The sequence below is a fragment of the Mustela nigripes genome, chromosome 4 (genome assembly GCF_022355385.1).
Source record: "Mustela nigripes isolate SB6536 chromosome 4, MUSNIG.SB6536, whole genome shotgun sequence".
Classification (NCBI taxonomy): Eukaryota; Metazoa; Chordata; class Mammalia; order Carnivora; family Mustelidae; genus Mustela; species Mustela nigripes.
The window spans coordinates 22923206-22949876 of NC_081560.1; the positions used below are offsets into that span (position 1 = coordinate 22923206).

At 59.1% G+C, this 26671-nt stretch overlaps 1 protein-coding gene across 5 annotated transcripts; it reads left to right on the forward strand.

The window, feature by feature from the left end:
- The first annotated feature begins 2087 nt into the window (after positions 1-2087).
- On the forward strand, positions 2088-26559 carry KCP (kielin cysteine rich BMP regulator). Of its 5 annotated transcripts, XM_059396436.1 has the most exons (42): positions 2094-2197; positions 3906-4072; positions 4645-4834; positions 4924-5000; positions 5706-5790; positions 7265-7332; positions 7545-7641; positions 7781-7863; positions 8110-8203; positions 9059-9141; positions 11490-11583; positions 11727-11806; positions 11883-11976; positions 12305-12390; positions 12464-12545; positions 12770-12922; positions 13025-13131; positions 13209-13302; positions 13983-14156; positions 14304-14386; positions 14483-14576; positions 14670-14858; positions 15153-15323; positions 17010-17186; positions 17854-17939; positions 18208-18298; positions 18429-18511; positions 18600-18693; positions 19523-19696; positions 19945-20027; positions 20661-20781; positions 21880-21959; positions 22176-22275; positions 22788-22876; positions 23218-23320; positions 23412-23554; positions 23863-24035; positions 24117-24228; positions 24327-24428; positions 25110-25274; positions 25727-26033; positions 26168-26559. In XM_059396436.1, the coding sequence occupies exons 1-42, from the start codon at positions 2119-2121 to the stop codon at positions 26416-26418; spliced, it is 5058 nt and encodes a 1685-aa protein (XP_059252419.1). In that variant the 5' UTR covers positions 2094-2118; the 3' UTR covers positions 26419-26559. The 5 variants fall into 5 exon arrangements, 4 of the variants coding, with proteins under 4 accessions (XP_059252419.1, XP_059252421.1, XP_059252420.1 ...); XR_009403754.1 differs by lacking the exon at positions 26168-26559 and having other exon boundaries at positions 2088-2197; positions 25097-25274; positions 25727-25815; XM_059396438.1 differs by lacking the exon at positions 25110-25274.
- Positions 26560-26671: the final 112 nt, after the last annotated feature.

Here is a 26671-nt window from a genome sequence, read left to right on the forward strand (position 1 = left end):
TGCCTCTCATTGGCTGACCCAAGAGGAAGCGGGAGGGGAGGCTACAGTCTGTAGGGGCTGAGAGTGGGAAGAATGAATGGGAATGGGGAGACCAACAGTGCAGACCGTTGAATGTGGAGTTGGAGTTGAACTCAGAACTCACCAACTCCAAACCCTGGAGTCCTTCTGTTGCCCACATAGCCCCCTGCTTCCCACACACCAGTCTGTATGTCGGGCCATGCTGCCGAGTTAAGGACCCAAGCCTGAGTCTTTCCTGCATTCTCCAGCCAGAATACCCAGAATTCTAAAGAACGGACCCGGTGTTGGTCAGGTTAGCAGCATCTGGCAGAGAAACGAGAGCCGTGTATTCCAAGCCTGACACTCGTGTGCACTTATGATCCCCGGCTCACACTCCCCCTCTGCCAGAAGCCTCCTCCCCCCTTCCGTTGGCCTGCATGGGGCATTCCATGCAGAATGATGTTTCGTTTTATTGCTATATCCCTGTATCTGGCTTGATGCCTGGCACAAAAGAGACTCACAGTGATCAGTCATGGTAGAACTCAGATGCCTCTTCAAATACCCTTTCCTTGTGGCCTTAGAGTTTTCCAGAAGCTTCTCTATCTTCTTTTACAGATAAAGAATGTGCTCTTTCTAGCCACTGATTCACTTGCGCTTCACAAAACACTTCCTAGGGGGTGCCCTTAGAGCAACAGGTCATGGCTAAGAAGAATGAGCCACTGGAAGTTAAATGACTTGCCTGAGGTCACCAGGAGAAAGTCTGGCAGCTCTCACCAGCGCATGCTCTTAGCCTCTGCTCCACCCAGTATCCCAGGGGACCTGCCTTAGAGCAGGCACCATTTCCTTTAACCCTGGTGGGACTTCTCTGGCCTGCTGGCCCTCGCTTTCCTCTGCCCCCATGAGCCTAGCTCCAGGCCTGCAGAGGCCCCTCTCAGCAGGGGCTCACGGTCGCTCCTCCCCCTGCTGCCAACTGCTCAGGCCTTTTTAGGGATCCCTACTCCTGGGAGAGATGCTGCCCTCTCTTAAGGTGCATGGAGAGTGGGCTGGGAGGGGAGGGGGAACTTTAGCCCCTGCCTGGGCTTGGGGGAAGGGTGCCTTCTGACTTGCTGGCCTTTACAGTGGGTAGGGAGACTGCTTTGGCAGGATTCATGGCTCCGCCCTCAATGTCCCTTTGCTGTGAGCTCCGAGGCCATCCCCACCTCTCCCTGCTTCCCAGCTGCACTGAGGAGTTCGTGGCCAGCTTTCCTCACTTCCTCCCTTTGGCTCCCTCTGCCTGCTGAGCCCAGGGCCCAGCCCCGCTCCCAGCCCCGCTCCCAGTCCCGCAACCTCCGCCCCGAGGTCTGAGTTTGGGAACTGGAAAATGGGCAGAGACCAGCCAGCAAAGGGAGGCCTTAGCATTTGGGGCCAAGCCTGGGGTTGCGGGTATGGCTGGGGTGGTGACTGGAGTCCAGGAAGGAAATGCATAGGTGGACAAAGGAGGAAGAAAGCGGAGACCTTGATCTCAGGAACCTGGAGCAGCCCCTTGGGTACAATTTGTTATTTACTGAGCCCGTAGTGTGTGCCAAACACTGCCCTATCTGTATACTCTCATCGCCAGTCTATAAAGTAGGTATCAGAATCCCCAGTTTGCAAACAAACTGAAGCACAGTTTGAGGTCTGCCTGAGGACACGGGGAGTCGGCTAAATAGGGTTTTAAACCCAGCCCCATCCTTTTCTCCTGTAAGCAAGGAAGAAGCTGAACTGGGAACCCTAGGGCACATGGAGTGACCCCACGAGAGTGGGGGAGCAGGAAAACCAGCTGTCCTAGGGTCTCAGAGTGATAAGTTTGTGGTTACTGTCAAAGTCCCCACGAGGGACCATATGTGGGAGATGGTCCCAGCTTCCTGCCGGGCTCAGGAGGCTCTCTAGCCGCTGCCCCTCTGGCACGGGGCTGGGGTCAGGGCAGAGCTGGGGTCCAGGGCTCTAAGAGTCTATCAGGGAGGCAGACGCCGGCAGGCAGGATGACAGACTCCAGAAGCCCTCCCTGAACAAAGACTGGGTGGGAGGCGGCCTGGTGTGTCCCCACCCCGCCTCCCCCGGCGACTGCTGAGCCGCGACCACAGACAGCGAGGCAGAGCGAGCATGGCGGGGCCCAGGGCCGCCCTGCTGCCCCTCGTCCTGCAGCTCACCAGCCTGGCCCAGGTCTCGGTGACCGGAGGAGGTAAGTCCGGGCGCCGAAGCCTCGGGGCGGGGGCGGTCCGGGGACCCCGTTTCTCACTCAGCGCAGCCCGAGGGAAGGAGCTGGGGCCAGGCTGCCTCTCCCGACTCCCGCCGCGGGGTGCGAGCGCCTCCGGGGCCAGTCTCGGTCCTCCCCATCGGTGGAGGAGCCCGCGTGGAGGCGCGCACGGAGGCTGAGGCCCGGGGCCCAGGAAACAGACAGGGGGCTTCCTGCACTGCCTCGGGAGGCATTTCTGCAGGCAGCAGTGGGGGAGAGGCTGTCCTGGAATCCGGGAGTCTGAAGTTAATTATTTGTCTTGAGAAGGGGGGCGGGGAAGGAGGCCCGCCATGGGAGCTGACTTGGAATTTGTGTCTGGCCTTCTCCTGGAGGGTGGGGGGTGCAGGCAGGAATTGAGGGGTCAGTGCAAGCACTTGGCAGCCGGCTGGGGAGAGGGGAGCCGAGGACAGTTCCACGGGGAGCAATCAGGCTCTGTGAAACGAGCCGGAGCGCTTTCTGCTGGTCTCTCCCAGGCAAAGGACTGGCCCTATCTTCCCTGAGGGTCCCAAAGGACCCCCACCCTCTCTCTGACTCCCTTATTGTGCCTGCTGAAGTAGACCTGGAGGCGTGGCCTAAGAGGAGGGACCGTGGGCGTGGGAGTGTCAAGCAGGGACGGAGGGTTTAAGATGCTGAGCCCTCATCCTCAGGGGCCCTGCGGAGGGCGGGGAAGAGCGCCACCTACAGGAGCCCTACAGAGGTCCAGGTGACAAGATCCCCCGCTAGAGAGGGGATGGGAATGTGCACATGAGGCTTAAGGGCTGGCATTTGTTGGGGTGTTAGCACCTGGATGTGGGGAGTAGCAGGCCAGCCTGAAAAGAATGAGTGGCGTTTGCAAAAGCTCACATTTGGAGTTGGCGGTGGGACCTTCAGATGTGCGACATAGAGAAGTGGTGCCAGAGACCAGCAGGTGGGGGCAGGGAGGAGGGCTCTGACTTCAGCCTCCTGAGTGCAGAAAGAGGAGAGAAGAGTGGGGAGTGGGCTGGGGACAACTGGATGAGACCAAAGGTCGATGGGCTGGGGGGACACCAAAGAGGAAAACTGAGCCCCAGATATCAGAGCCCGTGGGCATGGCAGGAACCAAGCCAAGGAACTCGGGCCAAAGCAGGTTTGGAAGAAAGAAGACAATTTAGGGTTCAAATGAGGCTCTCCAATCCTCCCTTGGGAGAGTGGGGGTGGGAAATGGGTGACACAGTCCCCTGCCTCACAGGACTAGTGTCTACTAGAAACCCCTTTAGCCACCCCAGACCTGGCCTCATAATTGCTACCTCTGTGGGGAAGACCCTCCCCTCTCCTTCCTCCTCCAGACCGTCCACTGCCCACCCCAGCCGGGAGGAGGCATCTGGTCTATGCGATGTCTGTGGACTCAGTTTATACCCCCCCCCCCCACAGTTTTTACTTTCTTGACTGCTGGGGAGGGATTCAAGTGGGGTGGAAATGGCTGTCCAACTCCAGGCCCAAACTCAGGGGTGTGGAGCAGAGGGAACAGCCGCCCCTCCCTGTGCACAGGCTCCTTCTCTGGAAGGTGAGTGGGCAGGCGGACGGGTTGGGGTTCAGGCTGCCCCACCCCCGCCCCTGCAGGGTTTGGAAAACAGGACCCAGGAAGCCTTGGCAGCTCCTCACCTACAGGCCCACCTTGGATTCTTGTCCCCTTCAGGTGGGGTCATCCTCAGGGAGCCCCCTCAGCTTGTGGACATCCACGACTCCGGGCAGCAGGAGCCAGCCCACCCCTCAGCCCCTGCTGGGGCTCCCCAGGAGCAGGGGCGCCCCCTGGAGGAACGGCTGGGAAGGCTGGAGGCCCAAATGGTAGCACTCAGAGAGCAGGTAGCCAGGGAGGCGGGGCGGGTATGTGCGGACTAGGGCAAGGCGGTGGGCCTTAAAGGAAAGAAGGGTTGCGCCTTGGGGCGGGGGGGGGGGGGGGGGGGGGGGCGGGGAGAGGTGGGGGGGGGTGGGGAACAGTAAAATAGAGTTTGGTTTTAAATGCACGTGGAGAAGTTCTTATAGGAACAGTTCTTAATACTTAACTCTTTCCTACAAAGGAAGAACCCCCAGAGTACTGATTCATCAATTTAGATGGAGCACGTACTGCACATATTATACATAATCAGAAAAGATTTTGGATGGGTAAAGGTCTTCAATTGTTGAGGGGAGGGATTGGGTCCACTTCTGTCCAAAGGAGAGGTCTGGGGAGCCCACCCCCCGAACCTGTCCAGACTCCAGATCTTGAGAACCGTGGTTAAGCCTGTCTGGAGGGGACCCACTCGCCTCTGCCCTGGAAGCGTCAGATTTCCTTCTCCCCCTGGTCTGGCTCCACGAGCCACAAATCTGTGGGGCATGTCAGATGGTGCAGAGCTGAGCCAGCACCTCCTGCTTTCCCCTCCGCCTCTTTCCCCCAGAACAAGGAGCTGGAGGCCAGGGTGAGGCAGCTGGAGTCTTGTGAATGCCGTCCGGCTTCTGCTCAGTGCTGGGGACTGGGGCAGGCCTGGCCTGACGGTGCTCGCTGGGAGCCTGAGCCCTGCACAGCCTGTGTCTGCCGGGAGGGGGCTGCACACTGTGAGCCCAAGCTGGGGCTGCCCCATTGCCGTGGTGAGTGCTGTCCTGTCTCCCCGCCAGGCCCCCCTGGGCGCCTGGGGATGGCCCTGAGCGCCTGAGTGATGGCACCATCTCCTCCCCAGGCTGCAGCCACAATGGTCAGGCCTATCGCAATGGCGAGACCTTCTCCCCAGACGCCTGCACCACCTGCCACTGCCTGGTGAGTTCCCAGGACCCACGTGGGTATCCAGGTATGGGTGTCCCAGACCTGTCCCCCTCATCTGCCTCGTGTAAGCTACCTCTGACTATAGACTGGTGCACAAGGTGAGCAGTGCTGTCTGCCCACCCCTCCCCCAAAGCCTCGCCACTAGTGGCTCCAGATGATTCCAACTAGCTCTATTTTCTGGGGCTCAACTTCCCCCAGGTACATGGTGGGGGTCCCCCAGCCCCTCTGATTGGGGCCCAAATGATAGCACTCAGAGGGCGTGGCATGGAGGGTGGAGGGGCTGGAGCTGCTTGTCTTCCTACATCGCCCCCTCACCTGTGGACCCTCCCTAACCCTACTCATCTATCTGTCCCCCTCATCAACCCTCCTCGTCTCCATCCACATCTACCTTCTTCCAGCCTTTCCTTCCTCACTTCTCCATTTAGGAAGCTCTCAGGTTCCTTCCTATGATCTCTCCGTTCTGGGAACTTGTGGCACCCGGAAGAGATGGTTTCTGGGGCTCAGGAGCAGCAGGAGAAGATGGGTGTGGGGGTAGGATGTCTCTTTTCTGACCTCAGCCCGAGGGTAGCCCACGTACCTTGAGCTGCTTTGGCCTCTTGTTCCTCCACTGTATCGTGGTCCAGGGTGAGTTTTGGGTTCCGGAAGCTGGGTCCTCAGGGTTCTGAGGCCCGTGCGGCCCCCCTGTTGGCTTCCTCACAGGAAGGAGCCATAACCTGTACCCAGAAGCCGTGCCCAAGGGGACCCTGCCCAGAGCCAGGAGCGTGCTGTCCGGACTGTGAGCCAGGTCAGCCTCCCTCCAGCCCTGGCCCCACCTCCTGCACTCATTCTGGCCCCCAGGGCCATGGTGTGCCACCCACCACGTGCCCAGAGGGCACCTGCCCACTCACTCTGGCAGTCTGGGGAATTCAGAAGGGAAGCACAGCCAGCAAATGCATGCTCTGGCCTGGGGCAGAGCCAGAGCCTCTGTCTGATTTTTTTCCTGCCCTCAGAGGGCTTCTGACCGAGTTGAGAAGATAAACTGAAAGTTAATGTAACACAAGATTTAAGATCCAATGACCAGATTAAAAGAACTGCAGGAGGGAAGCGTGTGGGTATCTGCCAGAGCAGATGGCAGGAAAGCAGGGGGAGCCACTCAAGACTGTGTCATGGCGGGTCACCTGAACCACATCTTCAAGAAAATGTGAGATCTCACCAGGAGGAGACAGTTATCTGTGGCCCTTTCAGCACAAGAACAGGGTGAGGAGAGATGTGTTGCAGTAAATCAGGCTGGAAAGGCCCCGTGGAAACAGCCTGCTGTAAGCCTTGCAGTTTGGACTTTCTTCTGTGGCAATGGGGAGCCATAGAAGGCTGCAGAGCCAGAATGGGGCTTCTTCAAAGGAGTACTGTAGGAATATTCATCTGTTTGGGCTAGATGCAAGAGACCAGTTAGTGGGCTAGTACGGTAGTCATCTAGGCATAGAGCCAGGAGGCCAGGGATGACCGTGGCTGCAGAGGGGGCGCTGTTTCTAAAGAAGGGGCAGGAGCTGGTGACTGGTGAGGTCCCATGGAATAATGGGAAGCTAAGAAGGCAGTGGTGCCAGGGACGTGAAGAGAAGCGGGGGTCGGGGGACAGTAACTCTGTCCCGGGATGCTACTAGCTCACAGTCAGGGACGGGGCTGTCAGATTTAGCAAAGAGAATACGGGATGCTTTGTTAAACTTGAATTTAAACAGCATATACTTTTTTTAGTGTTAAGTACGTCTCATACACTGGAACATACTTACACTAAAAAAGTATAGATTGTCTATATGGAATTTGATTCAGCTGAGCATCCTGTATTTTATGTAGCAGAATATCAGCTGGGAGTGTGAAGGGCGGGTCAGGGGCTCAGGACACCAGTGGGGTCTGGAAGTGGAGCCTGGGAGTCGTGGCCTGGGCTGGGGAGTGGTCTGGGGAGCTGGTGGAGCTCAGAGAAAAGGGACATGTGCGCACGCACGCACACACAGAACTCTCAGGATACGTGGTGCCTCGAGGCCACTGCTGGCTTGTATATCATTGGTGAAATTTTGTAAAAAAGCACCCTTTCCTTAATGCTTCTATGGTAAAATAATGGAAATCTACTGGTAACGTTTACATCGGACACTTGACTGCCATCTGCTGGGAAGTGGTGGGAATTCAGGTTCTCACCTGAATGGTGCCCTTGGACTCGGTACCCTTGTGCGTGCTTTGGCTCCAGTACTATGGGTCTCTCATGTGGGGGCCTGGCCCCGGTTTTGCAGGCTGCCCTGAAGGCCACAGGGCTGGGGAAACGTGGCACCCAGAGCCCTGTGTCATCTGCACCTGCCAGGTAAGGGAATCAGAGCCCAGCCCCGATGCACATCCCTGATGCTCAGCGTACCCCGCCCTGGCAGTGCCAAACCCAGCCTGGGGGCAGGACAGAGCTGATGCCATCCCCCTGCCCCAGAAATTGAGGCTGCAGCCTGCTGGGCACACTAGGCCAGCAGAGTAACTCAGCTTGGGCAGTGGAGAGGGAAGGAGGGCTCAGTGTCCGCCTTGCAGGCTGGGACCGTGCGGTGCCAGGGACCCTCGTGCTCGGAGCTCAACTGCCTGGAGAGCTACACCCCTCCTGGGGAGTGCTGCCCTGTCTGCCGGCCAGGTGACGTCCTGCCCTGCCCCAGCACTCCATCCCCCAGACCCCCTGTCGGTCCAGTACCTGTTCGGGGTCATGCCCTGCCTTGGGTGATGTCCCTTTGCCCTGCTGTCTGCTGACCTGTCATCCTGGCAACCCTCCCCAGGCTGTGAATATGAGGGCCACTCCTACGAAGAGGGGGCCAGCTTCTTGTCAAGCTCCAACCCTTGTCTCCAATGCTCCTGCCTGGTGAGTGCCCGCCCCCAACTTGGTCCAGGCCCTGCTCCTCCTTATTCACCTCCTGCCCCTACCCTGGGCCACACCTGCTGCTCTTTCATCCCCTCACGAACCTTCCAAGACCTGCTGCCGGTGAGGTTCCCCTCCCTCCCGGCCCTGCGGCCCGTCCCCTAAGGGTGTCAGACTCCTGCCCACCCCGCCCTCTCTGGGAGCCAGCCCCAGGCCTGGCTGCTTCTCACAGCTCTCGGTGCGTTACAGAGCGGCCTGGTTCGCTGCATACCCCTGAGGTGTCCGCCCAACCCCTGCCCTGAGCCGGTTCCCAGGCCCGGGCACTGCTGCCCAACCTGCCAAGGTAAGAGGCTGCCACGCCATTTCTTCCACTCCGGAGCCCATTCTGCTGGCCCGGACCTGGGGGGTTTGCTCAGTCGGGGAGCAATGCCCCGTCAAACTGGCTCCAGAGATGAGGTGCTTGGGCTCGCATTCTGCCCTTGCCACGTCATGGCTGCGTGCCTCTCAGGGAACTACTCTGTGCCTCAGTTCCCCATTTGTGAGCTGTGGATGATGACATTCTGTACCCTGATAAATGTTGACCACCATTACCCACTCTGTGCACAGAAGACACAGGCGGGCCATCCCGGCGGACCCCTAGAGGGGGACGCCGAGTCGCACAACAGTACTATGGCAAAGGCAGGCTGAGAAGCAGGTGCCAGGCACTGCGGAAACTCAGAGGAAGGAGACCCAGTCCAGCCTGGACACAGGAAGGAGAGCATCCTGGAGACAGCGTGTTCTGGGTGAACCCTGAGGATGGAGAGCAGTTAGCTAGGTGACAGGCAGAATAAGCCAGAGGGCATTCCAGGAAGAGAGGACAGAGGCGTGGGACAGACAGTGTGAGGCAGGTGTGTTAGGCGGGAAGCTGCAAGCACGCACCAATGGCCAAAGCCTGTGGTGAGAGCTGAGGGCCGCCCAAGCCAGAGCAGGGGGAGGTGGGCGTGGCCACACTGGGTCCTGGGAGGCCTGGAAGGGCAGGCTAAGGAGCTTGGGTCTTACCCTGTCTGGGCTTTGGGAGCACCCAAGAGTCTAGGCCAAGGCATGACATAGTCTGGTTTGGGCTCAGGAGAGAGCCCCCAGGGGGCAGGGACAGGCTGAGCCGGCAGCTAGGCTGGCTCCCACCGGGCTTCCTTTCTGCCCATCTTCACCCCCACCCCAGGCTGCACGGAAGGTGGCTCTCACTGGGAGCACGGCCAAGAGTGGACTGCCCCTGGGGACCCCTGCCGGATCTGCCAGTGCCTGGTAAGCCCCGCTGCTACTCCACACCCAGGTCCACCATGTTCATTCTTTCATTTCACTGAGCACATCCCATAGGCACTGGGAGGGGACAGAGTTGGAGAAGACCTGATGCTGGGCACTTGGGGCGGGGGGACAGGGCTGTGCCTGTCTGTGTCCCAAGATCTGAGCACGGCAGTTTTCAGCATGGATTTGTGAAGTAACTCAAAGAACTTGCAAGCTCCAGGAGTGAGACAGGGCAGGATAGGAAAGGCAGCAACAGTTCTAGGGAGATTTCCTAGAGACATCGAGAACTGGGCTGTCCAGTCTGTGACCTAATGTGTGTGGCCACTGAGCCCTGGAAATGGGGCCATTCAATCTGACTTGGGCTGGAGCATAAAATACACATGGGATTTTAAAGACTTAGTGTGAAAGAAAGGAATATAAAATATATCATTAATACTCTATGTTGATTGTATCTTGAAATAGCTGTTGGATAGATTGAATTGAATGGAATATCTTAAAAAGTCATTTTATCTGCTTCTATTTTCGTTTTTTATTTTTATTTTTTTCCCTTTTCCCCCCCTTTTTTCCCATTTCTTTCTACTTTTTGAAATTTGACCACCAGAGAAATTTTTTTAAAGATTTTATTTATTGGGGTGCCGGGGTGGTTCAGTGGGTTAAGCCTCTGCCTTTGGCTCAGGTCATGATCTCAGGGTCTTGGGATCGAGCCCCGCATCAGGCTCTCTGCTCAGCAGGGAGCCTGCTTCCCCTTCTCTCTCTCTGCCTGCCTCTCTGCCTGTGATCTCTGTCAAATAAGGTGCCACCCTTATTTATTTATTTGACAGAGAGAGAGAGAGAGAGAGAGAGATCAATCACAAGTAGGTAGAGAGACAGGCAGAGAAAGGGGGGAAGCAGGCTCTCCGCTGAGCAGAGAGTCCAATGGGGGCCTCCATCCCCGGACCCTAAGATCATGACCTGAGCCAAGGGCAGAGGCTTAACCTACTGAGCCATCCAGGTGCCCCAACTACTAGAGAATTTAAAGGGACTTGTGACTTGTATTATGCTTCTATTGGACAGCACAGATCTAGAAAATCATGGAAGGGGTGGGTTTAGGTCTTTAAAGGGTGAGTAGAATTGAAGCAGGGAGAAATGAGGAAAGACACTCCAGGTGATAGAAACTGAATGTTTGTGTCCCCACCCCCCAAATTCCTATATTGAATCCTAATGGTATTAGGAGGTGGGGCCTTTAGGAGGTATTTAGGTCCTGAGGGTGGCACCTTCATGAATGGGATTAGTGTCCTTATAGAAGGGACCCCAGAGAGTTAGCTCCTCCTCTCTTCAGCCACATGAAGACACCGTGAAAAGACAGGTGTCTAGGAACCTGGAAGCAGGTCCTTACCAGACCCTTCTGGCACTTGCTCTTGGACTTCCCAGCCTCCGGAACTATGAGAACCAAATTTCCGCTGTTCATAAGCCCCCCAGCCTATGGGATGCCCCCCCCTCTGTAACCATGTGCTCCCCCTCCCTGCTCACATGGACCACTCTCCCCAACATCTGTGAGAAGAGTGACTGGCTGTCCACTTACGGGACTGGCAGTATGGAGCCCTAGTGCAGGTGTGAGCTCAAGGGGTGGGATCTGTCTGGGAGGGGCTGTGGTGGAGTAGCGATAGCTGTGGTTGATTGCCAGCTCCCAGAGGTGGGTGTCACACCAGGCTGGGCATCTCATTTCATTCCCATAACAGGCTGTGAGCACAGGACTGTTGTTTTTTTAAGGATTTTATTTGTTTATTTGAGCGAGAAAGAGAGAGAGAGAGCACATGCGTGAGAGAGAGCAGGGGGGAGGGGCAGATTCCCTGCTGAGCCGGGAGCCGGATGCAGAACTCAATCTCAGGACCCTGGCATCATGACCTGAACGGAAGGCAGACACTTAACTGAGCCACCCAGGTACCCGAGGACAGAACTATTACTGTCTTTTTTCAGATGGGTAAACTGAGTCACAGAACGCTTCAGTAACGTGATGGGTTATACATCTGTATTGGTTTCCTGGGTTGCTCTCCTTGTGTGTGTGTGTTTGTGTGCACGCACATGTGTGTGTTCAAATTTCCTCTTTTTACAAAGACATAGTTCCTGGAGCGACCACCCCACTCCAGTATGACCTCATCTTAACTAATCACATCTGCAATGACCCTGTTTCCAAATAGGCCACATTCTGATGTCCCAGGGGTTAGGACTTCCACATATGAATTTGGGGGGACACAGTTCAACCCATAACAGTGCTTAGTAAGTGGATCGCAGGGACTTGATTGCTGTTCCTGCCCCCTGACGGAGCTCTAACGGCACCTTCCCCTGCCCCCCCCATTGCCCCCTCCCAGGAGGGCCACATTCAGTGCCGCCAGCGAGAGTGTGCCAGCCTGTGCCCGTACCCTGCGCGGCCCCTGCCAGGCACCTGCTGCCCACTGTGCGATGGTGAGTCGGTGAGTGGCGCCTGGTGCAGGGGTGCAGAAAGCTCACGGATGGCCCAGTGCGGTCTCCCACAAAGGCCAGCCAGGACGGGCAGCGGGGAGAACAGCGATCCTGAGAAGGGTCTGAGGCACCATCTTCCCCAACAGGCTGTTTCCTAAATGGGCGGGAGTACCGCCGCGGAGAGCCGGTGGGCTCTGGAGACCCCTGCTCGCACTGCCGTTGCGCTGTGAGTGTGGCTGCCTGGCAGGGAGGGCCTGGCTCCCGGGCCTGCCTCTCGGACGCTGACCAGGCCCTATTGGCAGAACGGGAGCATCCAGTGCGAGCCTCTGCCCTGCCCTCCTGTGCCCTGCAGACACCCAGGCAGGATCCCTGGGCAGTGCTGCCCAGTGTGTGACGGTGAGCTGGGGGCTTGAGTCACCTGGAGGGAGGCAAGCACTGGCCCCAGGGATGCCCGGGCACAGGGGTTCAAACCTATAGGAAGCCCTTTGGACTACAGTACAGGAGAAATCCTTGAAAAGCCTAAGCTCCTGTCACCCCAGGTGAGGGGCACGTTCTCACCTCGCCTTCTCATGGCAAACTGGGCCCCGGGGTGGGGCCTGATATCCTGGAGGTGGGGGAGCCTGGCGCATCAGGGTGGGCGGTGGACGCCTCCAGGTGGTGTGTGGCTTCACCGTAAGCCTCCTGCTCTGTCCCTACCCCCCCATCCTCCTGTCCTCCTGTCCAGGCTGTGAGTACCAGGGACACCAGTATCAGAGTGAGGAGACCTTTAGACTCCAAGAGAGTGGGCGCTGTTTCCGCTGCTCCTGCCAGGTAGCCAGTCCAGCCCTCTCCCACCCCAGATCTGAGTCAGCCCTTGGGGACCCTCAGCCAGCGTCCCTCCTAGGCCGGCGAGGTCTCCTGTGAGGAGCAGGAGTGCCCGGTTGCCCCCTGTGCACTGCCTGCCTCTGGCCCCCAACTCTGCCCAGGTATGTGTGGGGAAGGGGCGAGGGAGGAAAAGCTTCTAAGGAGGGCTGCTTCCAGCCGCCGCAGATGGTAGGGGGGGATTGCCGGGGCCATTTCCCATTCCGGTGTGTGCTCAGAGACTACCATGGGGAGGGCAAAGCCAGGTTCCTGTGGTCTGGGAGGGTCAGGGATGGCTGGAGGTATCCCAGTTGCCCCGGTGACAGCCCCCCTCCCCACTCTGCTGTAGCCTGTGTGCTTGATGGAGAGGAGTTTGCCGAGGGGGTCCAGTGGGAGCCTGATGGTCAGCCCTGCACGGCCTGCTCCTGTCATGATGGCGTGCCCATGTGTGGGGCTGTGCTCTGCTCCCCAGCCCCCTGCCAGCACCCTACCCAGCCCCCTGGTGAGTGCTCCACACCAGTCTGGCTTTCTTCCCCCACCCTCTGCTTTGTCCAGCTCTCCCCACCCCCAGTTTGCTGGGCTCTGATCTGTCTGTCCCACCCAGGTTCTTGCTGCCCCAGCTGTGAGAGCTGCACCTACCATGGCCAAGTGTATGCCAATGGGCAAAACTTCACAGACGCAGATAGTCCTTGCCACACCTGCCACTGCGAGGTAGCTCCCCGGGTTCGCCGCTGCCCTGCTGAGCCCCTCCTGGGGCCCACCCCCATTGCCCTCTCCCCTGCTCCCAGGAGGGGACTGTGAGGTGCTCCTTGGTTGACTGCCCTCCCACAACTTGTGCCAGGCCCCAGAGTGGACCCGGCCAGTGCTGTCCCAGGTGCCCAGGTATGTGCTTCTTGCACCTGGGGGCCCTAGACCCAGCTCTCCCGTGACCCCCTGGGCTCACCAGATACCTTAGAAAGCAACCACCTTTGGAATTGTTTCCAGCCGGACACAGCTTGGAACTCTCTGGAACTCACAGAGTATGGGCGGGAGGGAGAGTAGAGATTTGTTTCTCCCTTTGTGCTACTCCAGGACCCGTCCCTCCCATTATGTATGCCCTCTTCCTATCCCCCCGCAACCAGTCAGGTATATTTGCATATCTTTCTGTATAAAGCAGGTTCATGCCACAAACATTTGGGTCTGGCATGTGGAGATTGGGTGCTGGCGTGCCACGTTCCCCGGATCTGCCCCGGTGGAGGGTCTGTGCCAGGGTGCGTCTCACAAACACACACACTTGCAAGCATGAGCTCCCCGGCTCTTCCCTCTCAGAGGCAGGTAAATGGGCTCAAATACACACACATACACACACACACATGCACACACACACACACACACACACGTGTGCCCACGCACACATAGGGTGTGCTCAGAGAGATACCCACACCCGCCTACATGGACCCCTCCTCCACTCTCTTGGGGCTTCCTCTTGGCCTTGCCTCAGTGGCTCTGGACTCCAAGGGCTGCCAGCGCAGCTCTAGAACTGTCAGCCTCTACTGTGCCCCTTCCCCTGCCCCCATGCTCAGACTGCATCCTGGAGGAACAAGTATTTGTGGACGGAGAGAGCTTCTCCCATCCCCGAGACCCCTGCCAAGAGTGCCAGTGTCGGGAAGGCCATGCCCGTTGCCAGCCTCGGGCCTGCCCCCCTGCCCCCTGTGCCCACCCACTGCCTGGTTCCTGCTGCCAGAGCAACTGCAACGGTGAGGTGGAGGGGATAGGGAAAGGGGGGGTGGGGGGTGGTCTCCTGGGATGGCTTGGTCCCATCTGTGGGCTTTTAGGGCTGAAAGGGCGGCATACCCGGGGAGGAGCAGGGCCTCTCCCATTACTATAGATGCCCCTTACCCCAGGCTGTGCCTTTGGTGGGAAAGAGTACCCCAATGGAGCCTACTTCCCCCACCCCTCTGACCCCTGCCGGCAGTGTCGCTGTCTGGTGAGTCTGTCCCCGTGGGAGGAGGCGTCCCAAGGAGGGGGATCTCCTCTGCCCGCCACCGCTAAGCAGCCCTGTGCCGTGGCCCCCCTGTTGCAGGGCGGCAGCGTGCAGTGCCTCGCCCGCCACTGCCCTCCGCTGCCCTGTCCAGAGCCGGTCCTGCTGCCCGACGAGTGCTGCCCCCAGTGCCCCGGTAGGCGCGGCCCTTGGGCAGATCTGCCCGGCAGAGAGCGGGGAGGCTCCGCAGCCTCCCCCTGGACCCCTGACACGCTCTTCTCTTGCTCAGCCGCCTCCTCAGGCTGCCCGCGGCCGGGGGGCGGGGTCCCTGCCCGCCACCTGGAGCACTTCTCCCTGCCCGAAGACCCCTGCCGCCGCTGCCTCTGCCTCTACGGCTCCGTGTCCTGCCAGCGGCTGCCCTGCCCACCTGCGCCCTGCGCCCACCCACGCCAGGGACCCTGCTGCCCCTCCTGCGATGGTAACGCCCCGGCGGCGCCCCCAGTGCCACCACCTCCCCGCCCCCAAGCGCCCCCTGCTCCTTCCCACTCTGCCCCAGACCCTCGCCCTCTCTTGCGCCCTCTAGTCCGCAGCACCCTCTCTCCAGCCCCTGACGCTGGGCGGTCCCAATTCTCCTCCTTCCAAGCCCAGCCCTCCCACCTCCTGGTTCCCACTAAGAATTGGGGAGACAGTGCCCGGTCCGCAGGGCCTGGGAGGCTGTGGGCCTGGCCGACAGCCTCCCGCTCCTGCCCTCCTCGCCTGCCCCCCCCCCCAGGCTGCCTGTACCAGGGGAAGGAGTTTGCCAGCGGGGAGCGCTTCCCCTCACCCAGCGCCGCGTGCCACGTCTGCCTCTGCTGGGAGGGCAGCGTCCGCTGCGAACCCAGGGCCTGTGCCCCTGCTCAGTGCCCCTTTCCTGCCAGGGGTGACTGCTGCCCTGTCTGTGAAGGTGAGGGGCAGGGGACTATGGGTATGAGGGGCTGGGAGGGCGGGGTCAGCATCACCTTTACTGCCCACCGTGCATCCACAACATCTATCACATAATAATGAACCCTGGACTAAAACCTGGAGTTGCTCCTACCACTGCTGCCATTTGGCTGTGTGACCCTGGACAAGTTACATAACCTCTTCGGACCTCTCTTTTTTTTTTTTTTTTTTAATTAAAAATGCATTTTAAAAATGTGCATTTTTGTAAGATACATATAACGTAAAATTCACTACCTTAACCATATTTTTTTTAGATTTTATTTATTTATTTGACAGACAGAGGTCACAAGTAGGCAGAGAGGCAGGCAGAGAGAGAGAGGAGGAAGCAGGCTCCCTGCTGAGCAGAGAGCCCGATGTGGGGCTCAATCCCAGGACCCCGGGATCATGACCTGAGCCAAAGGCAGAGGCTTTAACCCACTGAGCCACCCAGGTGCCCCTACCTTAACCATTTTTAAGTGTAACTCTATCTTTAGGTCCTGTAAACAAGAGAGGGTTGAACAAAACCCAGTTCCCCAGTCTTTGGTCACCCTTGTACTATCTTAACAGTGTTGTTATAGACACTCTACCACCTGTAATTTTATTCAGGTAACTATTTTTCTTTTTTTTTTTAATTTTATTTATTTGAGAGCAAGAACAGTAGTCGGAGGGAGGAGCAGAAGGAGGAGAAGCAAACTCCCCGCTGAGCAGGGGCCCCCCCACCCCCCCCAACCCCCCCCCCCCCCCCCCCCCCCCCCCCCCCCCCCTGCGGGGCTCCATCCAGGGATTCCAGGATCATGACCTGAGGCAAAGACAAACGCTTAAACAACTGAGCCACCCAGGCACCCCAATGAACTTTTTTCAAATCAACTTTTAAATTTAAATCTTTTTATAAAGGAGTCTTTATAGCATACTGTAAATGAATTCGATTTGCCAGGAATGAAGGTGACCATAAATATTAATGCAGTTAAAAATAAAACATTAAATTTGAGTCTGACACTTGCCTGCCAAGGCTTTGAGACTCAGACACGCCTCTTTTTCTTTTTTCTTTTTTTTTTTTTTTCCTGTTAAGTCTATTTTTTTCTTTACAGCAGTTTTAGGTTCACAGCAAAAGTGAGAGAAAGGTACAGAGGTTTCACATGTCCCCCCGTCCCCGTACCTGCACAGCCTCTCACATGCCCCCACTGGAGGGGGGCATTTTACGAGCCAACACTGATACATTATGACCTGAAGAGCCCCTTCTTTTTAAAAAAAAAGGTGGTCAGCAAGAGTCGGAGAGCTGCGTGGGTCAGGCTGCCACCGCTCTGGGACACCCTCCCCGTCCCTGATTAATCAGAGGGCTGGCACCACATCTCCTGAGCCATCTTGGGCTCTCTCCAGCTCTCCTCGGCTTGGGGACGTTGGTGCCTTCTGGCTGGGCAGGGGCCTGCTGAGTGTTTCTCTCTGGGGACAGATTCTGTGTGGGTCTTTCCCGATAGACTAGACGGCAGGCTGAACGGGAGGAAGTCTGCCCTTGGGCCAGTTCCTCCACCCCAGACCCCTCTGCCCCCCTTCCCCTGCCTGGCTCGAGCCCTCCCCTCACCCCAGCTCAGGCCCAAGCAGGGAACTGGACCACTGCTCACCTCTTACCCTTTCTGCCCTCTGCCCTCCCCCTCGCCATCCTCTCTTGAAGGCTGTGAGTATCTGGGGGAGACCTACCTGAGCAGCCAGGAGTTCCCAGATCCCCGAGAGCCCTGCAATCTGTGTACTTGCCTCGGAGGCTTCGTGACATGTGGCCGCCGGCCCTGCGAGCCCCTGGGCTGCAGCCACCCACTCACTCCGGCTGGACATTGCTGCCCGACCTGCCAGGGTAGGACAGCACCTGCCCTCCCTGCCCCTTCTGGGGCTCCCAGGGGCCCCGTCACCAGGCCTTGCCACCATCACCCCTGTCCTGAGAGAGCCACAAGGCAAACCCACATGCTGTGCTCTCCTCAAACCACGCCTGTGCCCTCCTGTCTGTCCCTGCTATTCCCTAAGACTCACGGTTGTGCTCATCAAATAACTGGGCCTCGTGCTTCCAGAACTTCCTGCTCTTAAACTGTCTCACTGCCTTCCTAAAATGGCACATTACTAGACTCGGACCCATTCGATGGCTCCCAGGCCCTTGAGTCAGCAGTCCTGAGAGGCAGCTTCCTTCCCTCCTGGCTTCTTTTGGCCACGATCCTGACTGAGCCCGGCCCACCTCTAGCCTTCATTTCCAGGAGTGCCTGTTCCTCACCACGTCTTCCCGCGGACCCCACAGACGGCAGCTTGCCCACCATCTTTGACCCCAGCTCCAGTCCTCTCCCCCTTCACACCTGCGGGGGTCCACACTTGCAGCTAGCCAGGGGCTGTCCTCCCACCGTCCCCTCATGGGCCATGGCAGGCCGCACTTGCCGTCTCCCCCAGCCAAGGCAGAGGTCCCCGGGCCCAGCCACGCAAGGCCATGGGGGACTGGGCTGATGGCCACTCTTTGGCTGCGCTTCCTGCCCTGCCAGGATGTCTCTATCATGGAGTCACTGCGGCCCCTGGAGAGACCCTTCCTGACCCGCTTGACCCCGGCTGTTCCCTCTGCACCTGCCAGGTGAGGTGGCCTCTTGGAAACCTGTAACCTTTCATCGCTTAGTCCTCCTCTCTGGCCAGGAAGACCTTGTTTCAGCCCACCCACCCCACCGTCTCCCAGGGGTACCATCTGGTGGAAGAGGATTGGATTCGGGTCTCCCGGGCCAAGGGAGGGGGGCTGGAGCCTGGCAGGCTCAGTAGGGACACCCTACCCTGGGGCAATGTGTAGCCTGTTTGGAGGTGGTGACGACATGGAGTCAAGAAGCAGCAGTGTGACCTCTCTCCTTCAGGAAGGTTCTGTGCAGTGCCGGAAGAAGCCCTGTCCTCCAGCTCTCTGCCCCCATCCCTCTCCAGGACCCTGCTTCTGCCCTGTTTGCCACAGTGAGCTGCTTTCCACATGCCCTGCTCCCTGCTCATTCCCCTCCCCTCCCCCCTGCCTCTGTCCGCCAGGCCTGTGGTTGGACAGGGCGAGCTGGCACAGCCCCTCACCCAGGAAATGTGTTTTCCACAGGCTGCTTCTCCCAGGGCCAGGAGCACCAGGATGGGGAAGAGTTCGGGGGGCCCCCAGGCAGCTGTGAGTGGTGTCGGTGTCAGGTATGGTAGGGAGGGGGCAGAGTGGGGTAGGGCGGGGACAGGGCCACAGTGCCTCTGGGGCACCTGGCCTAGAGGGTGTCTCCTGCAGGCTGGCCGGGTCAGCTGCGCGCGGCTGCCGTGCCCTCCTCTGTCCTGCCCGCTCCAGGTCACGGAGCCGGGCAGCTGCTGCCCTCGATGCAGAGGTATGCCTGGCCCCATGGGGCTGTCCCTTTGTTTCGCTCCTGGCCCCATGCCCTGTATCCACCCCACCTTCCTCTCTTAGCTCTCCCCTGGCCACCCCCTCCCTGTCCACACCACCTGGCCCTCTCACGCCCTGGCTCTGGAGCGCTCCTCCTTGCCGGTCTTCAGTTCTTCCTACCTCTCCCTGCCCCTGGCCCGCCAAGACCATTACCCCTCAAAACTGCCCCCTTCCTCACCACACTCTGGTCATCATCATCATAACGACGATTCACATTTGCTGAGCACATCCCATCTGAGCTCAGCACTCGACACATATCTCATTTAACCCACACACTATCAGATAGGTACTGTTATGATTCCCATTTTACAGATGAGAAAACTGAGGTACAGAGAGGTAAACATAACTTGTCTGTAGTCATGCAGCTAGTAAATAAGTGGTAGTCAGGATTTGCATCTGAGCCATCTGGTTCCATATTGTTAACCTGGGGCACATGCTTAGTGATGGAGCCTTTCATTCTTTCTGCATGCACTTATTACACACCTACTGCATGCCAACTGCCATTGCCGGTACTGGTCTACTATTCATTGTAACCCTTGGTCTAGAAAGCAGGCAGACATGGAATGGGATTAAGAACCCAGGTTCTGGCCCTCAGCCAGGGTCCTTCCCCGCCACCATGCACAAGAGCTCTGTCCCAGGCCACCTTCTCACCTCCTCCCTGAAGGTCCCGCTCCTGGCAGCCACATGCCCTGCCGAGCACCCAGGGTTGGGGGGACAAGGGCATACTGGCAGAACCAGAACTCAGAGCTCACCCACGCCCACCTGGGACACAGGCTGCCTGGCTGGTGGGGAGGAGCACCCTGAAGGCAGTAGCTGGGTGGACCCCCAGAGCCCCTGCTCCTCCTGCATGTGTCATGATGGCGTCGTGACCTGTGCCCGCCTCCAGTGTGTCAGCTCCTGCGCCCGGCCCCACCAAGGGCTCAATGACTGCTGCCCTCGATGCTCTGGTACTGGGAACCTGGGGCCAGCGTGGGGGAGGCAAGGAGGCAGCACCTGGTCCGCATCTCCCTCCGGGGCTGGGCAGCAGAGCCGGGCTGTTCTAGAAGTGGCCCCCATTCTTGCACACTCTCCAGTCCCTGGAGCTGGGGGTCACTGCAGGGAGAGAGAACCCCACCCCCTGGTGTTCCTGCCAACCTAAAGGCTCCCTGGTCTTGTTCTGCTCCTACCCTCCCGCCCCCACCCCGCCCCGCCCCAGACTGTGAGCATAAGGGCCGCAAGTATGAACCAGGGGAGAGCTTCCAGCCTGGGGCAGACCCCTGTGAAGTGTGCATCTGTGAGGTGGGTGACGGCAACGCTGAGGGGTGGGGAAGCCTGGACCCTGGGGGGCACAAACACTATGAGGGTCAGAGAGAGGATTGTGCCTCTGTGGCCAGGAGGAGAGGCAGGACTTGGGGTGAAGTGAAGAGCTAAGCGGGGCCAGGAAGTGTGGGTGGGGCAGCACTGAGTGGGGATGTGGGGATGTGGGGCTGGGGGCAGTGGGAAGGCCCTCCTGGCTGGAGGGTAGTGTGGGTGTGTATGGGAGGTAGGGGGAGACACCTGGGAAGCGGTTGTGGGGGGATGTTAGAGAATTCCATGTGAAAGTAATGGTGAGCAGACATATGACATCCCATGTCTGGAGACCTGGCAGGGAGGGGGGAGAATAGCATGAAAGTACGGGAGGATCCGTGGTCACATCAAGGGTCAGGCCTGAGTAACTGGCAAGAGAAGGGGACATCACCTCTGGGTTAGGGCTCAGGGTGAGAAGCAACCTGGGGAGACGGTCAGTCTCTGCAGACGGGAGTTTAATCGCCCAAGACGTATCCAGGGGGAGGTGCAGCAGGCAGATGGAAGAGCCTGGAGTCCAGAGGGAAAAGGGTGCGTCTCGGCTGCCAGGGCCTGGGACCCACCCCATTTGCTCACTCATTTTTGTAGCTGCAGCCTGAGGGACCCCCCAGCATTCAGTGTCATCGACGGCAGTGTCCCAGCCTGGTGGGCTGTCCCACCAGCCAGCTCCTGCCCCCTGGGCCCCAGCACTGCTGCCCCACCTGTGCCCGTGAGTCCCTGGATATGGGGGTAAAAAAGAGGGTAGGACGGCCACCCCCAGAGTGACACTGGAAGAACCAGTCTGCTCTCCTCGGCAGCCCCAGCCTTCACCCTTTCTTGAGTCTGATGGACTTACGGAAGCCCATGCACTGGCCAGGCAGCCCCCAGGGAGAACTGGGGATCCTTGACTGAAGCCACACACAGTTTATGGGGCCTCTTGCCCAGCAAGTGGCGCTGTGGGGTGAGACTTGCCCTCCTCTGGCTTCTTTTTTTTTTTTTTTTTTTAATTAATTAATTAATTTATTTGACAGAGAGAGAGATCACAAGTAGGCAGAGAGGCAGGCAGAGAGAGAGGGAGAGAGAGAGACGTAAGCAGGCTCCCTGCTAAGCAGAGAGCCCGATGCGGGACTCGATCCTAGGACCCTGAGATCGTGACCTGAGCCGGAGGCAGAGGCTTAGCCCACTGAGCCACCCAGGTGCCCCCTTCCTCTGGCTTCTTGAGAGCACCAACTGGAGACCAGAGGGGCTACAGAGGTGGGGAGTTGTTCTTACCAACACTTGCTAGGATGTGCTTCAGGGAAGGAGAAGAGGACTGACATTATTATGCTAGACACTGTACATGGTGCTTTGAATAAACAGTATCCCATTTAATTCTCGGTTGCCCAGTGAGAGGTATTGTTGTTCCCTTTTACAGATGAGAAAACAGAGGTTTTCTCATCTGTAAAATGCTGAATCTAATGCTGAAGCCAGGATTAGAACCTGGAGTACCTACCTGGCTCTCTGGGCTTCCTTGTGCCATTTTCGCCAGGAGACATAAAAGGAAGTAGCAGAGGGAGCCGGGGAGGCATCCTGATGGTCCTTAGGGACCTCGGGCTAAGGAAACCACGCCCTGTCCACTTCCAGGCGCTCCACTCTAGTTAATGTTCTTTTTAAAAAGTCTAAACTTTTTTTTTGCTGACCCCAGAAGAAAGAGGACTTCTCTTAGACTCAGGGTGCTGGGGATAGAACTATGCCCTAGGCCTAAGATGTCTGGGGACACAGTGGGTAGGTGGGCTTTTGCCCCCTGCTGCCCCCTTCTCCCCCCAACACGGAGTTCTTGTCTTCACAGAGGCGCTGAGTAACTGCACAGAAAGCCTGCTGGGCTCTGAGTTGGCCCCGCCTGACGCTTGCTACACCTGCCAGTGCCAGGTGAGCCCTTCTGCCTCGGAGACTCCCAAAGCTCTCTCTTCCTCCTCTGTAAGCTGTGGCAGCGCCCCCCTGCCCTGCAGCAGCTCCAGGCTCCCCACTCACCCCAACATCCACCCACTTGTCTGGGACATCATACCTGGCCTAGGCCTGCTCCCAATGACACCATGCTCCCTCCCTGCTGATCTCTGCCGGTGGTGGTCACACGCCCTTCCACAGGACCTGACATGGCTCTGCGTTCACCGGGCCTGTCCCGAGCTCAGCTGTCCCCTGTCAGAGCGCCATACCCCCCCTGGGAGCTGCTGCCCCATGTGCCGAGGTAAGTGCCAGCCTTGACTTGCATCTCTGAGCCTGAACCCAGGGGGTAGCCAGGCAGGGAGGCATCCAAAGGCTTACATGGGCAACCTAGGGTCTATACTCCAAACGCAGGTTTCATTCTTTTGGAGAAATAAAGGGTTACTCATGGGGGTGCAGAAAGCCAAGAAAAGCAGGGAATGAAGTCTGGATTCTCGAGGCCTCACTTGAGACTTGTCGGTGGGCTGAGGGACCCCGGGCCCACTGACCAGGGTTTGCAGTGAGCTGGCAGCTGGCCCATGGGAAGGTTCCAGCCTCTGGCTCTTTGGGCTTCCAGGGCCCTTTCTGCTTCCTGAGCCCTGGGGTAGGGCCTACCATCTAGTAGGTCATCTGGACACTGGTTGAGGAAATCAGCAGCATCAGGGTGCCCGTGGAGGGGTGTGGCACTCCCCTGCTGTGGGCCTTCTGGGTGCGCTCCAGAGAGGAGGATGTAGCTGGAAGGACAGTGCTCCCACGTCCTCACTTCTTCCTTCTCAGAGTGTGTGGTGGAGGCCGAGGGCCGGAGAGTGGCCGATGGAGAGAGCTGGCAGGACCCCAGCAACCCGTGCATTACGTGCACCTGCCACGTGAGCGGGGATCACCGGGTGGGCAGGGGTGGGGCAGAGGGCCTTAGGGATGGATGGACAGAGGAGTCTCAGGACACTGGACCAGTGAATATGGGGTCTTTGAGGTAATTAGAAAAAGGCGGCCCCTCTGAGCGAGGGCGGGCAGCGGCTGGCGTGTGCTGGGGCAAGGAACTAAGGTTTGATTTCATCCCCCACTTGAACATGACCTGGGTGTTCTTTTGGGGCAGGGGCAGAGAGAAGGGGTGGCTGCCTCAGACTGTGACCCAGAGGGCCTCCAGAAGTGTGAGGCCCAGGGCCCCCAGGTCCTGCAGGAGGTCTTTAGTGCAATGACTTCTCCTCAGGGGGGCCATGTGGAGTGCGACCCGGAGGAGTGCCCCGCCCTCTCCTGCCCGCAGGGCTGGGCGAAGGTGCCAGAGGCCGGCCGCTGCTGTGAGCGATGCCAAGGTGACAGCCAGAGCGACGGCGGGGTTGGGGACGAGCGAGACCCAATGCGAGGGACGGGCAGTTGACCCTACCCCGCTTCTTGTCCCCTCAGCTTCCGCCCAGTCGTGCGCGCACCAGGGCCGGGAGGTGGCCTCCGGGGAGAGCTGGGCGGTGGACGTTTGCACCACCTGCTCCTGCGTGGCCGGCACGGTGCGCTGCCAGAGCCAACGCTGCCCGCCGCTCTCCTGTGGCCCTGTGAGTGCCGCGGTCGAGGGCGGTGGGGTGAGTGGGCACGTGGCACCCACACCCGGGTGAGACCAGGCGGGAGGAAGGAGGCAGGGTTTGGGGAGCGGCCGCCGCGTGGCGGAGCCGGGAGTAGCCGGGGCCGTGCAGTTCCCAGGTGTGGCCACAAGGCGGCGCCCCGAGCCCGCTCACGGTGAGTCCGGAAGCTGAGCGGGAGTCCCTGGAGATTCCCGGGCGGGCGCGCCTCGGTCCCGGGCAGTCTCTGCGTGGGGCATGGCGGGGAGGGCGATGTTGCTGACTGGATCTGGGGCTGAGGCCAGGACGAGGCCCCCGCCCTGAGTCCCGGCAGCTGCTGCCCCCGCTGCCTGCCTCGACCCGCCTCCTGCATGGCCTTCGGAGACCCTCATTACCGCACCTTCGACGGCCGCCTGCTGCACTTCCAGGGCAGCTGCAGCTACGTGCTGGCCAAGGACTGCCGCGGAGGGGACTTCAGGTGCGCAGACCCCCGTGCCTCCTCCCTAACTCCCTACACCTGTCCCTGCTGACCCCGGCACCTGGGCCTCTCCCTCCACAGCGTGCACGTGACCAACGCCAACCGGGGCCGGAGGGGTGTGGCCTGGACCCAGGAGGTGGCGGTGCAGCTCGGAGACGTGACCGTGGGGCTGCTGCAGGGTAGAGTGGTCACGGTGAGCAGAGCTGATGACCCGGGGAAGGACGGTCCTGCGCCGTCTGCCGTCCACTTGTCAGTCCCGAGGCCGCCCCTCCTCCTGCCTCCCTCCTCCAGGTGGACGGGCGCCCCGTGGCCTTGCCCTTCCTGCAGGAGCCGCTGCTGTACGTGGAGCTGCAGAGACGCACCGTGATCCTGCACGCCCAGCCGGGGCTCCAGGTGCCGCTGTCAGGGCCAGTGAGGGTGTGGGAGCTCCCGGCCTGTTCAGGCCTCTCTATCTGGAGAGGCAGTGGGAATACTAGCTAGGGCCAGGGCCAGATCAGGCCAGGAAGGTGAGAAAGTTCTGCTGGATTCTGAGGGGAGGAGAGGAATCATGATCAGACACCCTGGATAGAGTGAAAGGAAATCTGAGCCTAGTTTCTAATCTTGATTCAGCCACCAACACAGTGGGGCACTTAGGTCCCCTCTGGGCCTGTTTTCTCACTGGTAAAAAAAAAAAAAAAAAATATATATATATATATATATATATGGGGGGGTAGATTTTTAGAAGGATGTCAGTTAAGGTCTCCTAGGTGGCTCCTGAGATCCTTCCAACTCCCATGCCAGAGAGTGAATTTCTCCCTGCCTTTGGCAAGAAGTACACTTTGTAAATTCCTAAAAGAAGGCTTGTCTACCCTTGTGATCTGGACTCGAATTGTGCTTTGTTCTCTGTAAGGCCCTAATGCCCATGAGAAAGTGACCCTCTGGAAGCAGGTTTGCATTTCACCAGGGGCCCAGCTCCGTGGGGAGCCTCTCTCCACGCATTCTCCTCCCCTACAGTGTGGAGGGTGCTGACAGTGCCTGGGGCCAGGATGGGGTCCCTACCTTTCCCCACTCCCCAATCCCAGGCTTGCTGCACAGGTGCTGTGGGACGGGCAGTCTCAGGTGGAGGTGAGCGTACCGGGCTCCTACCGGGGCCAGATGTGCGGGCTCTGTGGGAACTTCAATGGCTTTGCCCAGGATGACCTGCAGGGCCCTGAGGGGCTGCTCCTGCCTACAGAGGCTGCCTTTGGGAACAGCTGGCAGGTGAGCGGCACAGGAGCTGGGTGGCTGAGGGAGGCACACTGAGTGGGAGTCTTAGAGCAGCCGGCTTACATGGGAAGTCGGGGGTGGGGGGGACACACCGATGGGTTTGGCAGCTTCAGGATGATTTGGGGGCTTCTGGCCTGTCATGGTGCTGGGGCAGGGGTGGGGGGCAGGACAGCCTGATGAAAGAGGCATCCCCTAAATCCGCAAGCCCTGCCTTGGACTCGCCGGCTATGTGACATTGAATAAATCCCTTACCTGCTCTGGGCCTTGGCTTGTCCATCTGTAAAATGGGGACAAGGAGAAAGTTGCCAGTACTTCCTTTGCTGTTCCTGTAGGGAGGTTTCTGAAGCTAAACCAAAATATTTGGTGGAAAGTGTTTTGAAGAACGTAGCACACAAAGGTCAGCTGCCAGTGGATGCTGTCCCATCACGGTCACTCTTCCCACCTAGGTCCCAGAAGGGCCGGGACCTAGCCGGCCATGCTTCAAGGGCCGCGAGGTGGATCCGTGCAAGGCATCGGGTTACCGGGCCAGGCGTGAGGCCAACGCCCGGTGTGGGGTGCTGAAGTCCTCCCCATTCAGTCGCTGCCACGCTGTTGTGCCACCGGAGCCCTTTTTCGCCGCCTGCGTGTATGACCTATGTGCCTGTGGCCCCGGCTCTTTGGCCGATGCCTGCCTCTGTGACGCCCTGGAGGCCTACGCCAGCCACTGCCGCCAGGCAGGGGTGACGCCGGCCTGGAGGGGCCCCACACTCTGTGGTGAGGGGCGATGCCCAGTGCGAGTTGGGGAAGAGGGCGGCACAGGGGGCTCAGGTCTGGACGGGGTTAGCAGGTAGCAGGAGGGCCTCATCGCCAGGGGTCCCGCATGACCTTGCCTTCCATTCCACCTGCAGTGGTGGGCTGTCCCCTGGACCGTGGCTTCGTGTTCGATGAGTGTGGCCCGCCCTGTCCCCGTACCTGCTTCAACCAGCACATTCCCCTGGGAGAGCTGGCGGCCCACTGCGTGAGGCCCTGCGTTCCTGGCTGCCAGTGCCCTGCGGGCCTGGTGGAGCACGAGGCCCACTGTATCTCACCCGAGGCCTGCCCACCTGTCCAACTCACTGGCGACCAGCCCCCCAGACCTCTGCCTAGCCCCGGCCAGTAGCCCTAGGGGTCACACGGAGCCAGGATGATACCAGGACTCCAGAGCCGTGGACAGAGGGCCCCATCCAGGCCCCAGGAGCCTGGGCCTGTGGCACACAAAGACCTCAATGTGTTCAGTAAGAAGTAAAATTGGGGCTCTCCTAAGGCATACTTGTGTGTGTGTGTGTTTTCTTCTGGTGTTAGATGGTGGCGTGGGCTGCTTGGAACATGGGGTCCAGTGGTCTGTGTCCCCCAAATCCGAGAGGTGGCAGCTG